The sequence below is a fragment of the Dromiciops gliroides genome, chromosome 1 (genome assembly GCF_019393635.1).
Source record: "Dromiciops gliroides isolate mDroGli1 chromosome 1, mDroGli1.pri, whole genome shotgun sequence".
NCBI classification, from domain to species: Eukaryota; Metazoa; Chordata; class Mammalia; order Microbiotheria; family Microbiotheriidae; genus Dromiciops; species Dromiciops gliroides.
Window position 1 is genome coordinate 725,249,802 of NC_057861.1, and position 15,594 is coordinate 725,265,395.

The 15,594-nt window shown below is 37.1% G+C and overlaps 1 protein-coding gene across 1 annotated transcript in view; it reads left to right on the forward strand.

Moving 5' to 3' along the window:
- The window catches only part of SHQ1 (SHQ1, H/ACA ribonucleoprotein assembly factor), a 129,515-nt gene that overhangs the window by 79,628 nt on the left and 34,293 nt on the right, over nt 1-15,594 (forward strand). The window contains exon 10 of the mRNA XM_043975142.1: nt 2,106-2,226. Within this exon, the coding sequence (XP_043831077.1) occupies nt 2,106-2,226 (121 nt within the window). The remainder of the gene's footprint in view (nt 1-2,105; nt 2,227-15,594) is intronic.

A 15,594-nucleotide genomic window follows, 5' to 3' on the forward strand; every position in this document is an offset into this window, starting at 1 on the left:
GAACTTTTTGTCATCAGAAATAGAGCAGTCAGGGCAGCTAGGTGGCGCAGTGGATAGAGCACCGGCCCTGGATTCAGGAGGACCTGAATTCAACTCCGGCCTCGGACACTTGACACTTGCTAGCTATGTGACCCTGGGCAAGTCACTTAACCCCCATTGCCCTGCTTTAAAAAAACCAAAAAAGGCCCAGAAGTTACTGGTCTCTCCGCTTTGCTTGTATGGCCAATGTTCACTGATAGTAGGAATTATTTAAGGTCTTGGTATCTAGCTTATGATGACAGGAAATGATCATAGGATTCTTTAGTATCAACATGAAATTCATACACGTGTCATGTTTTATCACAATTAAGCAAATCATAAGGCAGTAAACATCCTACTTTATAGATGAAAGGAAGGAGTAGTGCTGCAGTAATTTGCTACATAATTATTAAATCTAGAGCAATCTCATGAACTTTCAAAGGTGGAGAATTCTTGTTGAATTCTAGCATTCGCTTACTTTTCAAATGAAGTTTATCTGATAGCCACTAAAACCTTAATTTGATGTCCTGTGGTAAGGTGGTGATGCTGGATTCTCAAAGGGTATTTTGGCCAGTTATAAGCTACAGCAAGTCTTAGCAGACTAGAAGAGCTTCAAGTATGTGAGCAGTGACTCCCATAGGTATCCATTATCTGAGGATCCTTCTCGGTTTGGAGAGAGTCATTACCAAGAGGTTGGCTACAGTGGAAGTTTGCAAAACAGTCTACTCAAGAATGGAGGTGCTTCATCAGTGGAAGGAATGGCTACACAAATGGAGCCATATCTCTTGAAGTTATAGCGGTGTTGAAGAGAGGGGAATAATCGTGTGAAGCAATTTAAAGTGGAAACTTTTAAATTTATAGCATTACGGTGGGGTTTTGTCACGTTTTAATGATGTTATGAAACTCTGTAATCTATATGAAGGTTACTGAAGATAAAGATTGAGTTTTTCCTTAGTTTTTCAATAGTCATTTCAGTCAATTAGCAAGCATTAGGAAACATTTGCTATGTTGACCAACATTCTGCTAAGTATTGGAGCTACAAAAATGGCTGAAACCATCTTTGCTCTCAGAACATTTATATTCTAATGAGGGAAACAAAAAGTACATATATATGTATATATAGGACAGATATAAAGAGACTAAATACAAAGTAAGGCTTCATGTGGCAGGTGGTGCTTGCCTTCTACTTCTTTTTTTTTTTTTTTTTTTTTTTGGGTGAGGCAATTGGGGTTAAGTGACTTGCCCAGGGTCACACAGCTAGTAAGTGTTAAGTGTCTGAGGCCGGATTTGAACTCAGGTACTCCTGAATCCAGGGCCGGTGCTTTATCCACTGCGCCATCTAGCTGCCCCGCCTTCTACTTCTTAAAAGTCCTGACAGAACAAGTACATTTGATAAAGCTCAGATAGTATTGCTATGTTCTTGTACAATAAAGGAGTATTAAGATATTCTAAATCTTAAAACATTGGTCTGCACAAATTATGTTATGCCCTCTCCTCTTACCTCGTTCCCCAAAAGTTTTAAATTTTAAGTGTAAGAAAAATTGGACATTATCTCTAGCCTTTTTTAATCATAAAAGTAATTTATTATTTTCCAGTTACGTGTAAAGATAGTTTTCAACTTTTTTTTTTTTTGCGGGCCAATGAGGGTTAAGTGACTTGCCCAGGGTCACACAGCTAGTAAGTGTCTGAGGCTGGGTTTGAACTCAGGTCCTCCTGAATCCAGGGCCAGTGCTTTATCCACTGTGCCACCTAGCAGCCCCCAACATTTATTTTTATAAGATTTTTAATTCCAAATTTTTCTCCTTCCCATCCCCAAGACAGAAAGCAATCTGATATAGGTTACATATGTACAATCACATTAAATATTTCTGCATTAGTCATGTTATGAAAGAAGAATCAGAACAAAAGGGAAAAACTTAAAAAAAAAAAACCAACAACAACAAAAGTGGAAACAGTATGGTTCAGTCTGCATTCAGGTTCCACAGTTCTTTTTTCTCTATGTGGAGAGCATTTTACTTCATGAATCCTTTGGAATATTTCTAGCTTTTTTGAAATAATGTTGTGATGTGTTTTCTATATTCCTCCAGGAAGAAGTGCTATTTTGAAGTGTCTCTTGGATATTCACAAAATTTTTCAAGAAAATGACCCAGCTTATATTCTAAATGATCTCTATATCTCAGACTACTGTGTATGGATTCAGAAAGTCAAGTAAGTTATGTTAACCATGCTTATGAATCTACTTGTGTTATAAAGCATTGGAAGGCAGCCCATTTTCTGAACATCTTAGTGAGAGGTAAAAATGAAATAATCTGAAGGATTTACTGAATAAAAAGGAAACTTAAATCCACCAATACTTAAAAATGAAAGGGTCGGTAAGGATGAGCTGTATTTTGCAAAGGGCAGCTAGGTGGTGCAGTAGATAAAGCCCCAGCCTTGGATTCAGGAGGACCTGAGTTCAAATCCAGCCTCAGACACTTGACACTTACTAGCTGTGTGACTCTGGGCAAGTTACTTAACCCTCATTGTCCAGACAGAGAGAGATGGATGTAGGCAGCTGCCTGTTAACTCTAGTTATTAGTATTGAATTGTTGGTTGAATCTAAAAAACCTAAATGCTTATTGCCTGTATATATATATATATATATATATACAGCTGATGATTATGTATATCCAGTATTACTGATTTCACTGTTCAAGTGTTACATTTATTTCAAAACATATATCTTGTTTAGCATTTCTTTAGTTGTTAATACTGAGAGATATGCTTACATTTAAAAGATCTGAGAACCATTAGCCCATTGTGCTGACTGCATGAACTTGTCCATCATCAAGAGCCTTTAGAGTATAGTAATGATTACCGCATTTGTACGGCATTTTAAGGATAGCAAAGGCCTCTTAAATATAGTATTTCATTTAATCCTCACAAAAACCCTGGGGGATAGGTGGTGGGTGGTGTTATCTCCATTTTACAGTTGAGGAAACTAAAGTTTATAGGTTCAGTGCCTTGCTGAGGGTCACAGCACTAATGCGGATTTGAGGGAAGTCAGATTCAGCACTCTGTTAGGACACTTAGTAGCAAGTGTTTGGGGATAATTGTTAAAAACACATGTAACTATACATGATTTAGACATAAGAGGTGATACCATAGGTAAATTAGGAGAGAAAGGAATAGTGTACCTATCAGATCTTTGGAAAGGAAAACAGTTTTTGACCAAACAAGAGATAGAGTATATTATAAAATGCAAAATGGATGATTTTGATTATATTAAATTAAAAAATTTTTGTACAAACAGAAGCAATGCATCCAAAATTGGAAGGGAGGCAGAAAGCTGGGAAACAATTTTTGAGGCTAGTGCTTCTGATAAAGGCCTCATCTCTAAAATATATAGGGAATTAAATCAAATTTATAAGAATCCAAGTCATTCCCCAATTGAGAAATGGTCAAAGGATATGAACAGGCAGTTTTCTGATGAAGAAACCAAAGCTATCTATTCCCATATGAAAAAATGCTCTAAATCTCTAATGATTAGAGAGATGCAAATTAAAACAACTCTGAGGTACCACCTGACACCTATCAGATTGGCTAAAATGACAAAAAAGGAAGATAATAAATGTTGGAGAGGCTGTGGGAAAATTGGAACACTAATGCATTGTTGGTGGAGCTGTGAGCTGATCCAACCATTCTGGAGAGCAATTTGGAATTATGCCCAAAGGGCGATAAAGCTGTGCATACCCTTTGACCCAGCAATCCCACTTTTAGGTCTTTTGCCCAAAGAAATCATGGAAGGGGGAAAGGGACCCACATGTACAAAAATATTTATAGCTGCTCTTTACGTGGTAGCAAGGAATTGGAAGTTGAGGGGGTGCCCATCAATTGGGGAATGGCTGGACAAGTTGTGGTATATGAATACAATGGAATACTATTGTGCTGTAAGAAATGATGAGCAGGAAGAGTTCAGAGAAACCTGGAGGGTCTTACGTGAGCTGATGATGAGTGAGATGAGCAGAACCAGAAGAACATTGTACACAGTATCATCAACATTGAGTGTTGACCTACTGTGATGGACTATATTCTTCTCACCAATGCAATGGTACAGAAGAGTTCCAGGGAACTCATGATAGAAGAGGATCTCCAAATCCAAGAAAAAAAAAAGAAAGAAAGAACTGTGGAGTATAGATGCTGATTGAACCATATTATTTCTTTTGTTTTGGGTGCTGTTGTTTTTTTTTTTTCTTTCTATTTTGAGGTTTTGCATCACTGCTCTGATTCTTTCTCTTGTAACAGGATTAATGCAGAAATAGGATTAATGTTATTATGTGTATATATATGTGTGTGTGTATATATCTATATCTATATCTATATGTATATGTATAGAGATATATAGATATAACCTATATCAGATTACCTGCTTTCTAGGGGAGGGGGGAGGGAGGGGTGGGAGGGAGAAAAATCTGAAATTGTAAAGCATGTATAAACAAAAGTTGAGAACTATCTTTACATGTAATGGAAAAAATAAAATACCTCATACATTAAAAAAAATACTTTTCACACAAATAAAATCAGATTTAAAAAGATGGAAAAAATATCAATTGCTCATGGGTAGGCCATGCTAAAATAATAAAAATGACAATTCTACCTGAAAAAAAAAACACATGTAACTAATAGTGTATAAATCAGTCTGTCATGAATGTAAATCTGGCCTTTTATAAAGGGTTTTATTATATGTTTCATTTTATTCAAGAAAATAGAAATAGGTTGTATTAAGTCTAAAGATGCAACTAAATTTAATTTGGTTGAGAGTCTGGATTATTTATTGCATGGATCATGGGTTTAAAGGCAAAAACTGTCTTATTTGTGTCACTAGTACCTAGCTTACTGTTTTATATTTCAGATTGAACAGGTTATTTCCAACATTGCCTTACTTGCCTGTGTCTCCTTCTGAACTTTTCTGCCTCTGTTCTGTATATATTTTCTTGGTTTTTTGTTTGTTTTTTGTGGGGCAAGGAGGATCAAGTGACTTACCCAGAGTCACATAGCTAGTAAGTGTTAAGTGTCTGAGGCCGGGTTTGAACTTAGGTACTCCTGAATCCAGGGCTGGTGCTTTATCCACTGTGCCACCTAGCTGCCCCTGTATATATTTTCTTAATGTTTTATTGATGCCTCTTTATTTTCTTTCTTTTTTAGTATCACTATCACCACACTCTCCTAAGTTTCCCCTTCCCTGAAAAAAATCCTCTCTTAAAATAAAAAGCAAAACAAATACACACGTTAACTCTGTCTGAAAATGTAAGTTTCTTGCACCTCTAATTCATTCCTTTTCCACCAAGAAGTGAAAAGCATGATTCACCACCCTCGAACTGTGATTGATAATTGTACTGATTATACTTCTTAAGTCATTCAAAGTTGTTTTCTTTTACAATGTTTTCTCTTTACTCCTGTGTATTTGTATTTCAAAGTTTCTTCTCAGCTCTCATTTCTTTATTAGGAATAATTAAAAGTTCTCTGCTCTATTAAAGACCCATTCCCAGCTCCTCTCCAGTTTTTCAGGGTAAATTATTCTTGCTTGTGAGCCTCTATCTTTTGCCTTCGAGGATATTTTTCTCTTCTTCTATGGTTTTTGCTGTCAAATGTTGTGTGATCCTGATTGTAATTACTTGAACTTTTTCTTTCTGGCTAATTATAATATTTTTTCTCCCCTTTGGCTTGGAGGCACTGGATTTTAGCTGTGACATTCATGAATGTTTTTAATATGGCATTTTTTCCCAGGAATGGTGAATTTTTTCATTTTTCAGACTTTTCCTTCTCATTAAGATCTAGCCAGTTTTATTGTATAATTTCTTGTATTTTTGTTTTTAGAAATAATTTTTATTGGTATCTTGTTTTTGTATCACCTACATTTTCCACAGTGTTCCTTCTCTAATGCCCTCTTTCCCAGAGAGCCATCTTAATGATAAAGAATTGTTAAAAAGAGGAAGAAAGAAAAGGAGAAGTCAGACATTCTATGCAGTTTTTCACATTCATGGTCCTCAACCTCTACAGAGAAGCAGGGAGTGATGAGTTCATATCTCCTCTTTGGAGCCCTTTGCCCATTCAAATTAGAAAGCATTCTGTTTTTGTTGCTCTTTCCATTTTAAGTAAGAAATTCTCAATAATTAGTAATCCAAAATTGAAATTATTCTGAACAATTAAAAGTTTCCCATCACTAGGGTTGTTCTGGTGACATATAGTTGTCAAAAGTTTAAACAGGTTGGAGTCAATATGATAGATGTAGCCTAGATTGGCTTCACGTCCAAGGGTGTAAATAAAGTATGATATTATCCTGGGTGGCTTAAGGGAAACTTGGAGAACCTGTTTCAACTTTTTCAGTCTTTTGTTAGGACATTTTCAGTATTTCAGGGATTAGGATGGAATGGTTTGATTAAAAACATGGGGGTTGGGCGGCTAGGTGGCACAGTGGATAGAGCACCGGCCCTGGAGTCAGGAGTACCTGGGTTCAAATCCGGCCTCAGACACTTAACACTTACTAGCTGTGTGACCCTGGGCAAGTCACTTAACCCCAATTGCCTCACTAAAACAAAAAAACAAAAAAAAAACCATGGGGGTTGCCAGCAAATCCTCAACTCTTTACCTGAGTCTAGTAGTTCATCTTAACATTCCTGTCTGTAGTAGTCTTGACTGCTGCTGGTACTCACAGTTTAAAGCTGTGATATGTCAGGAATGTTGGAGAAAGGGGATTTAGCCTTCAGAAAGAGGGTGGACTAAGGGTCCCTTCTCCTGCTAAGATTCTATACCTCCATGTTTTTACTGGAATGCCTGTTCAAAAAGAATGTGGCTGTAATCATTCTGGGTTTTTTCAAGTTCAGAGGCACATTTTCTTATTATAAAAATTGGCATGTCTTTTGGAGACGGTTTTTTAATACCTAATATGATTGTACCTTGGTGTAGAATTGGCATAAGTGACTTCTATTTTTAACTTGTGATTGTGGGAAGTGGTCATTTTTCACGACTTAAAGAAGTAAAGATATAATTAGTTTACCCTCCAATAATGAAAATACTAAGGAAGTGCTGAAGACAACTCATATTAATGTACAGCAGGTGGTCTCTGTGTTTGTGTTGAAAATCCAGATTCAGCCAGATGGAAAATTACATCTTTAACCCCTGAGGTCATAATGGCATGTCATCACCTCACTTGATCCTCCTGCTAATTGAGCTTATCAAATACCACCCTGCTGTCATTTTCTGTTATTACTTTTGGTTTTGTAATAAAATCAAATTTAATTTATTTTTTCATGTAGGATTTTGGTTTTGTTAGTGGTAGTATTTCAGGTCAAGGATGTTATAAACTTATGGGGCAGCTGTCAGAGTCATACTTGCATTTTGTTTAAATTAATTGTTTTATTTATTCATGACTTTCCTTTTAGTTTATACAAAAGAAATAAAATTTCATGAATATAGATGACCTCATATTGTAGTGGAGAAAATGAGTCTTTACCTTTCCTTTAAAAAATGTATTTATTTGGTTTTAGGGGACTAAAGTTCCAGGCCAAGAGACTACATATTTCTTGTATGTACATCCTAGTTTATGTCATTAACCCCATGACATTTCTTTTTTTCTTTTGCTAGGCAGTGGGGGTTAAGTGACTTGCCCAGGGTCACACAGCTAGTAAGTGTTAAGTGTCTGAGGCCGGATTTGAACTCAGGTACTCCTGACTCCAGGGCCGGTGCGCTACCTAGCTGCCTCTCCATGACATTTCTTTTTGATGTATGAGCATAATTGAGCATGTGTGTGTTGTACCCAGAGAAATAGAACGATTTGGTGCCAGAACTTGCTCTAGAACTCTGATTGTAGAGATTTCCATTTCTCTCTGCTATGGCTCTTGCTGCTTTCCTCCCTCATTTCCAGAAAAGGAGTGAACCAGGCCTTCCCTTTAACTAAAATGCCTTACCCCAGATCCTTCCTGGGGGATTTACCTTAATGGAGAGGAATCTGGCTTTGCTTCTATCAGGGCATTTAGTGGGGGATCCTGGATTCTAATAGCTGAACCGGGTTGTGTCAAGCATTTGAAGGGTGTGGAGGGTATTGTCTGTCTGTCTATTTATCAGGTTTTTAGCATTCATTTTAAAATTTTGATTTCCAAATTCTCCCTCCCTCCCAAACCTCTCTCACCTATTGAGAAGGCAAGCAGTATGATACCCTTTAGATGTGTGAAATCAAAGCATATTCTTTTCAAAGTTTTCTTCTTCTCTGTGAAAAGGCTGTTTTTTCTCTCTTGGCTGGGAGAACTCCTCATACATTCATTAGCAGGTTTGTTTATTTACAAGTGTGCAGCAGAATAAGCAATATTAGCCATCCTCTAGAGTAGTGGTTTATGTTTTACTGGTTTTGGCTATGCATATTTAGAATAATCCCGTGATAGTCAAGATGTGTAAAGACCCATTCAGTTCAGCTATACAAAGCAATCACTTTTCTAAAAGTATCAGCTGGTTTTTTTCTGTAATGGGAAGTTAAATAACTTATTATTCACTATAAATTCAGCCTCAGATACTTACTGGTTGTATGAGCCTGAGTAAGTTACTTAACCTCTGAATGTTTCTTCCTTATCTGTAAAATACAGGTAATAATAGCATCTCCCTTTAAGGGTTGTTGTAAGAATAAAATAAGATAACATTTGTAAAGTACTTTAGAAACCTAAAATATTGACAAATGTTGTTAGATTATATTTATTTGATGGTATGATTTTTAGATTTTTCAAAGTTATTTGATATTCTTCTAGATTTAAACTGTTATTAATTTTAACTTCATTTTCACTATTCATTTTTAATTAAATTCCCAAATTCATCCTGAATGGAGGGATTTTATTTCTTTGCCGGAAGAAAGACGAATACATGCTAATACACATTCAGTGATATCTATTCATTGTGGTTTCATATAGAAAGGATTTACCTAATGGCTCTTTCCCTTTTTACCAGTGGTTCAACATTGTCCACAGGGCATTATTGCTCTTCACTTATCAGAAATATGCCAATAATTCATAGGATTATAAATGTTAAACAACTCCCTGTAAAGATATGAATGCTACCCATAAATATTCTGATTGGGAAACCTGGCAAAAGAATTAGTCCTCTGAATGCTAAGGTTTATTGCTATTAAACCACAGTATAATTTAAAAATTTATTTTATTTTAAAAAATTAATCATAAAAGTATCTTATTATTTTCCAGTTACATGTAAAAATAGTTTTCAACATTTGTTTTCATAAGGTTTTTAGTTCCAAATTCTTCTCCCACCCTCCCCAAGACATAAAGCAATCTGATATAGGTTATATATGTACAATCACTTTGAACACATTTCTGCATTAGTCATGTTGTAAAAGAAGAATCAGAACAAAAGGGAAAAACCTCGAAAAAGAGAAAAAACAACAACAAAAAGTAGAAACCATATGGTTCAATCTGTATTCAGAATCCACAGTTCTTTTTTTCTGGATGGAACTACAACATAATTAAGCAATACTTACTCTGTTAGCTATTTTGAATAAAAAGGATTCCCCTTCTGATTGTCTTAACCCTGCCCCCCCCCCTGCACTTTATAGGAATAGAGAAAACAATTTCATTGTGTAATAAAAATTTCTTTGTTTTTTGCAACATCTTTCTTTTGAGGAGCTTAAAAGCACATAACTATAAAAATGATCACAGATCTGAAGCCTGAGCAAAATGTGGTTGGGGTGTTTGAGGATTCATATTAAAGTTTAAATATACAAGTGACATTGTCACTAATTGAATTATTGGAGATATCATCAGCATGAAATTACAAATGTAGGGGGAGCTAATGAAAAATTATTTGGCAAGATTTTTTATTTTAATATTTTTAATTTGGAAGAGGGACATTTTAATTGTATATATTTAGAAGTAATAGATAAATAACATATTTACAGAAGAGATTGGCAAGAAATGAACATGTTTCCTGAATTTAAAGCATTATGGTTTTACCCAAGAAACAATTTTGAATTTCATAAACTAGTTTTTAGTTTGTGCCTCTTAGACTGATGAGTTGCCAAAATCACAACTCAGGTATTGGATGGTTTTTTTTTTTGTTTCTTTGTTTGTTTTTGTATTCTTTTGACATCAAATCTGAACATTTGGGGTAGCTGATTTGTGGGTTTGGTGATTTTGCTTCCTGGATCTGTTGTTTTTCCCCCCTATTATTTGATTGTCTTTGGAGTGAACAAATTGTTATCAACAATTCTCTTCTCTGCTTTTGTTTTGAAATCTTTTTGCATCCCAAAGAGGTGTTCACCTATACTTTGAATGAGTATGGGTGGTGATTGTGATTAATTCCAAATTTGGAAACCATACTAGAGTTCTTTTTACAAATATTTTCAAAGTATTTTGGATTGTTTTTAACATCATACTTGGGTAAGAGGTTTTGAATCCTCAAATACTATAAGACTTGTGGAACTATCTATCACACTTAGAATAATCTGTTACAGCTTTGTCAGGAGAGTCTTTTGAATGGAAGCAAAAGAAAGCTTTTTTCCTAAATTAACAAGCATTCTAGTAGAATTTTCTGTTTCCTCTACTAGTTGAGATTGAAATTCAATCCATTTTGTTTCTTAATTACCTCAAGTGAAGTCATTAGGGAGTTGGTGTTTTAATTTGAGAGGTGTGAAACCCCCTGAATAAACAAGATTAATTATATTCATATTATGGCATGAAAGTGATGAGATTGATTGTGATTTTTCAGTTCTCCTTTCAGGCTCTAGGATTTGTGAGTTAACTCTTTCTGTGGTAACTAGAAGCTAGCCAAGTGATGAAGTCTAGGGAATGTATTTGTTTGGGAGAGAGAATGAAGTGTAACTAACATTTGAAATAGTTGAGTCACGTTTCCCAGATATGCAACTTTCTAGAAATAATACCTTAAAATTCACTTCAGCTTTCTAATGAAGGTTTATTGGACAACTATGTGGAAGGCACTGAGAAGAATATAAAGATGTGTTTGTCCTCTGGGAATGTAGGATGTATTTGGAGGGCCAGAGAAGAGAACCAATGGGCTAAAATGTAAGTTAGATGAGAAAATCCGTCTTTATACTTACGCACAGAGTAGCACCGTAGCACCTAGGAAGCCCCTGACAAGAACTTGTTAAACCGAATAAATATCTATGATTTAGAGACTGTGAAAATTTATGAGATAGCCGTTATGGAGGATCAAAGGAAGGGGATTACTTTTGGCCAGGCTGGGTTGTGAGTTGGGAGTGAATTACAAACATTACATAAAAGATGTAACATTTTAATTCAGCCTTGAAGAGTGGGAATGATTTGAGCCAGTATGGTTACATTGGCAGCCAGCAGCCAGAGATAACACAGATAAAAGCAAAATGGTCCTTGATACTCAGTTACATTCCATCAGGCAAGAGTCAGCCTATAGATACCAAGTATTTGGGGGAGGATGGCACTGTCAGAGGTGAGGGGTTTGGGAAAAGCTTCACTTAAAAGGGGCCTCTTGAGCCAAGTCTCAAAAGAAACTTTGGGATTCCAAACGTTAATGTGAGGAAAAGGTTCTTTCCAGGTGTGTGTGTGTGTGTGTGGGGACAACCAATGAAAAGGCTCAGAAATAGGAAATGGACTGTTGTGTTTCTGGAACAGTGAGAAGACCAGTTTAGCCAGATTATTGATTGCATAAAGGAAATGATGTACAGTAGGGCAGGAAGGGTGTGGAGAACTTCAAATGTCAAATAAGATTTTGAGTAGGGAGTGATATGCTTTTTTTGTTTTTGTTTTTTTTGTTTGTTTTTTGTGGTGCAATGAGGGTTAAGTGACTTGCTCAGGGTCACACAGCTAGTAAGTGTCAAGTGTCTGAGGCTGGATTTGAACTTAGGTTCTCCTGAATCCAGGGCCGGTGCTCCATCCACTGCGCCACCTAGCTGCCCCCTGCTTTTTTTTTTTAATGGACAAAATGGTGGTGCCAATAACAAATGCCAGAGTTTAGAGGAAGAGCAACAAATTCATATTTGAACTTGTTGAGTTTGAGTATTAGTGGATCATTCAGTTGGAGATGGCCAATAGGACATAGGGTTTAGACCCTTAGAGATCATCTAGTGTTACCCTGTCATTTAGTGATGAAGAAATGAAGACTTGGAAAGGTTTGGTATCCCACCCAAGGCCATGTGGAATGGCGGGTTGGCATCTGGAGTTGGAGAGAAAGAGATGTGGAAAGGTACCTTTGGTGCATTTAGACAGGGAACCGCCTCGTAAGAGTGATAACTGAAGCACTAGCAGAAGGAAATGAGGCCGGAGAAAGAATGAGGAGAGGGCGGCATCACAGAAGCCAAAGGCCATGATCAGCAGGGTCCCGTGCTGCCGGTGGCCCAAGGAAAATAAGATCTTGGAAAAGACCACAAATGGGTGACAAATTGTAAATTATATAATTGCTTTAATGCTTGCATAGCAAAGTAAGTCCTTATGTGTTATGTCCTTTGTTATATTACATGAGGCCACTTGGAAATTTTGAAGCTAAGTTATTTTTTCTGTTCTTAAAGGAGCTCCAGATTATTGGTCGACTTGAAACTTGAGAAAGCAGCATAATAGTGCTCTAAAATAACTGGATATCCACAGTCTCTCCTATCTCTAAAAATTATTGTCCTTTAGATTCCTTTCTTTAAAGGGAACTTAGTTGTCTGTAAATTCTAAAGCCATATATTTTGAGTAACACATTCTTTCATTTATACTGTGGGTCTTGTTCAAGGAAAAAAAAATATTAATACTATACTTTGCCTTATAGGCTTATCTTCCAGCAACAATTTTTATTAGTTTATCATTATTCTAATCTAGGTATTTCTATCTTAGAGAAATGTCCAAAATGATGTAGTGCCCCTGTGCCCTCAGACGTCTCTCTAGCACAAAGTAGTTTGAAGTAATATTTACAGGAATCTTGAATGAGGAAAAGGGTCTTGGGTAATAAATCTCAGTTTGGGGCTAACATTCTATTTTATTTAATAGAACAGTAGTCACTAGATTGGGGGGATGTGGGTAATATTCATGAGAATCATTCTCCTAAGCCCATTCCATCCCTCTTTGACCACTTTGATTTTGTCCCCTAGCTGGTCACTGTTTGCCAAAACCAATCAAAGGGATGTCCTTCTGATCAATATGCCGCTCTTTTCAGAAAGTGAGGAGAGGGGGAAGTGCTCTTAGGTGGTTCATAACTAAGCCCTTCAACAGGTCAGGGAATTGGATATGAACTATTTTTCATTTTCAGTTTGGTTACCATCCTTAATTCCAGGGCCTTGGATTTTGGAGTTAGGGAGAAAAATCTAGAAGAGAAGACTTCAGACTGGGGAAATATTTGTTTCTTTATATTTTTAGTTGAACTAAAAAGGTTTTTAATATGCTTCTACACTGAGGAAATTATCCATACTACCAAGTAGAACGGGGCATATCATTTTACCCTCAATTATTGTTAGAAAGGTCACTGCTTATTAGTATTGAAAGTTCCCTCCCTTCTGTTGTCTCCTGGTTTGGAGATCTTTGTTTAGGTGAAACTTCCATCTCAGCATGGTGGGTCCTTGGCCACCAGCTTCGTTCCTTCTACCTTCAGGTTACAAATGGAGTTCTCAGATTATCTCTTCAGTGCTTCTTATCCTTCTTGTATGATAAGCAGGCTCTCCTTTTCTGGCCGTACATACCCTTCATGATCTTCTATATCCACTTAAATATAAAAGAAAAATATGCTTATTTTATAGAAGGTTGGTAACTTTTGAAAGATAATTTTCATTTGCTCTAATGCAGAATAGTTTTATAATTTTATTATGATGTTACGTGTGTGTATGTGTGTGTTTGCTGACACATATCAATCAATCCAATTCTGCCAGTCCTTTTACATGAAACCAGTTCTTTCCATACTAGGACCCTAGTCTAGTCTGGCTGCATACATCGTAATCATAGAGCGCTGGTGCATTGTTTCATTGTGATTGATTTGATTCTGCACGAATTTATAAAGTGCCTGCCTTAGGGAGGACACAGCACATAGGAGGTCTTTTTCACCTTCTTGTGTTAGGCTCTCACGTTTTGTTCATTTGTATATCGATATCTGAAGCAGTAGCTTTTATTGCTGGCTTACTTTGAATATGACCTCTGGTCTGGCCCTCTCTTCGGCTCTTTTTTTCTCTCATGTTGTACCTGCCCTGCTCTCTAGTACCTTGCTTGGCCAGATATATGTAGGCAGTTTTTTATTCCCCTTCCCCTTGAAGATTAAAAGCCCTCTTGTTTAAATTCCTAAGACTCCAAGCAATTGTGTGTGTGTGTGTTTTAACCAAACTGTTAGGCACCAAGGACCAGTCATTATTTCTGCATTTTAATATGTTGTCCAAAAATCCAGATCACCTTTCTTATTAACTGATTCCTCATTTCCCAAATCTTCCTTTCACGCCACATCCCTACTTTCAGTCAGCAAGAGTGATTAAATCACTATTTGTATCATAATCCTTAGCAACACTTTGTAGGTCTGATGCTTCACAGAATATCATACGTCTCCGCATGAATTACCATTTAGGGGTTAGTTTTCATCAGGTTTGAGAAACTCCTGTGTGTTCTCCTTCATGTCCAGGGTAGCTGCCTTGGGAAGTTGGCAGACATTTCTTCCGTTTACGTCAAGGCGGCAGAAAGCACCCTTGGTTCCTTTAAATGAGGCGGTGACCCCTGCTCCTCACCTCTTCCTCTGACCACTACAGGCCGGCCTCTCCAGCTGTGCGTGTCCAACATCGTTCCTTAGAGTGCAAGAAGCTCCGTTTGTCTTGAAGCTTCAGCTCCTTCCTCCACCTGTTTCTTGCTCCCAGCTGTTCCTTCTTCCTTCTCCCCATTTCACCTTGTTCTATCCTCTTGACACAGCTTAGGCCTGGCTCTTCGTTTTCTTTCGGAAGCTCGTCTTCTGTTCTTTTGAGGAGGACTTCTTCCTTGGTTACCTCAATTGTAGAAAAAACTTTTGTCTAACCCTTTCCCTTTGTCTTCTAGGGTGTGGATTACTTGTTACTTGACACTGGTGGAAAACACTACATTCACTTGGCCCACCGTACTCTTGTTCCTCAGTCCTTTGTAGTGGCTGTTGGTAGTTCTTAGAGCCAGTCCTTACTCTTCACATTGGCTGTGTGTGGGCTTTTGGGCGTGGCTTTTTTATGGCTGGGTTTTTACCTTTCCTCACTATATTAAGTTCATCTGCCATGCTTCACGTTTGGCATTTTGTTACTGGGCCCTCAGAAACAGAATCTGCCTTGGTTAGTAATAATGATAATAATCACCAGCATTTATGTACTGCTTTAATGTTTGCAGAATTTTTTATTTTTATTTTTTTTAGTGAGGCAATTGGGGTTAAGTGACTTGCCCAGGGTCACACAGATAGTAAGTGTCAAATGTCTGAGGCCGGATTTGAACTCAGGTACTCCTGACTCCAGGGCTGGTGCTCTATCCACTGTGCCACCTAGCTGCCCCTGCAGAATATTTTATATGAGTCATGCCATGGTTCTTAAGTGGCTCATTTTTTCTCAGGCTTCTGCGGGCCTTTCCATCCTCTGTCCCATGGTGTAAATGA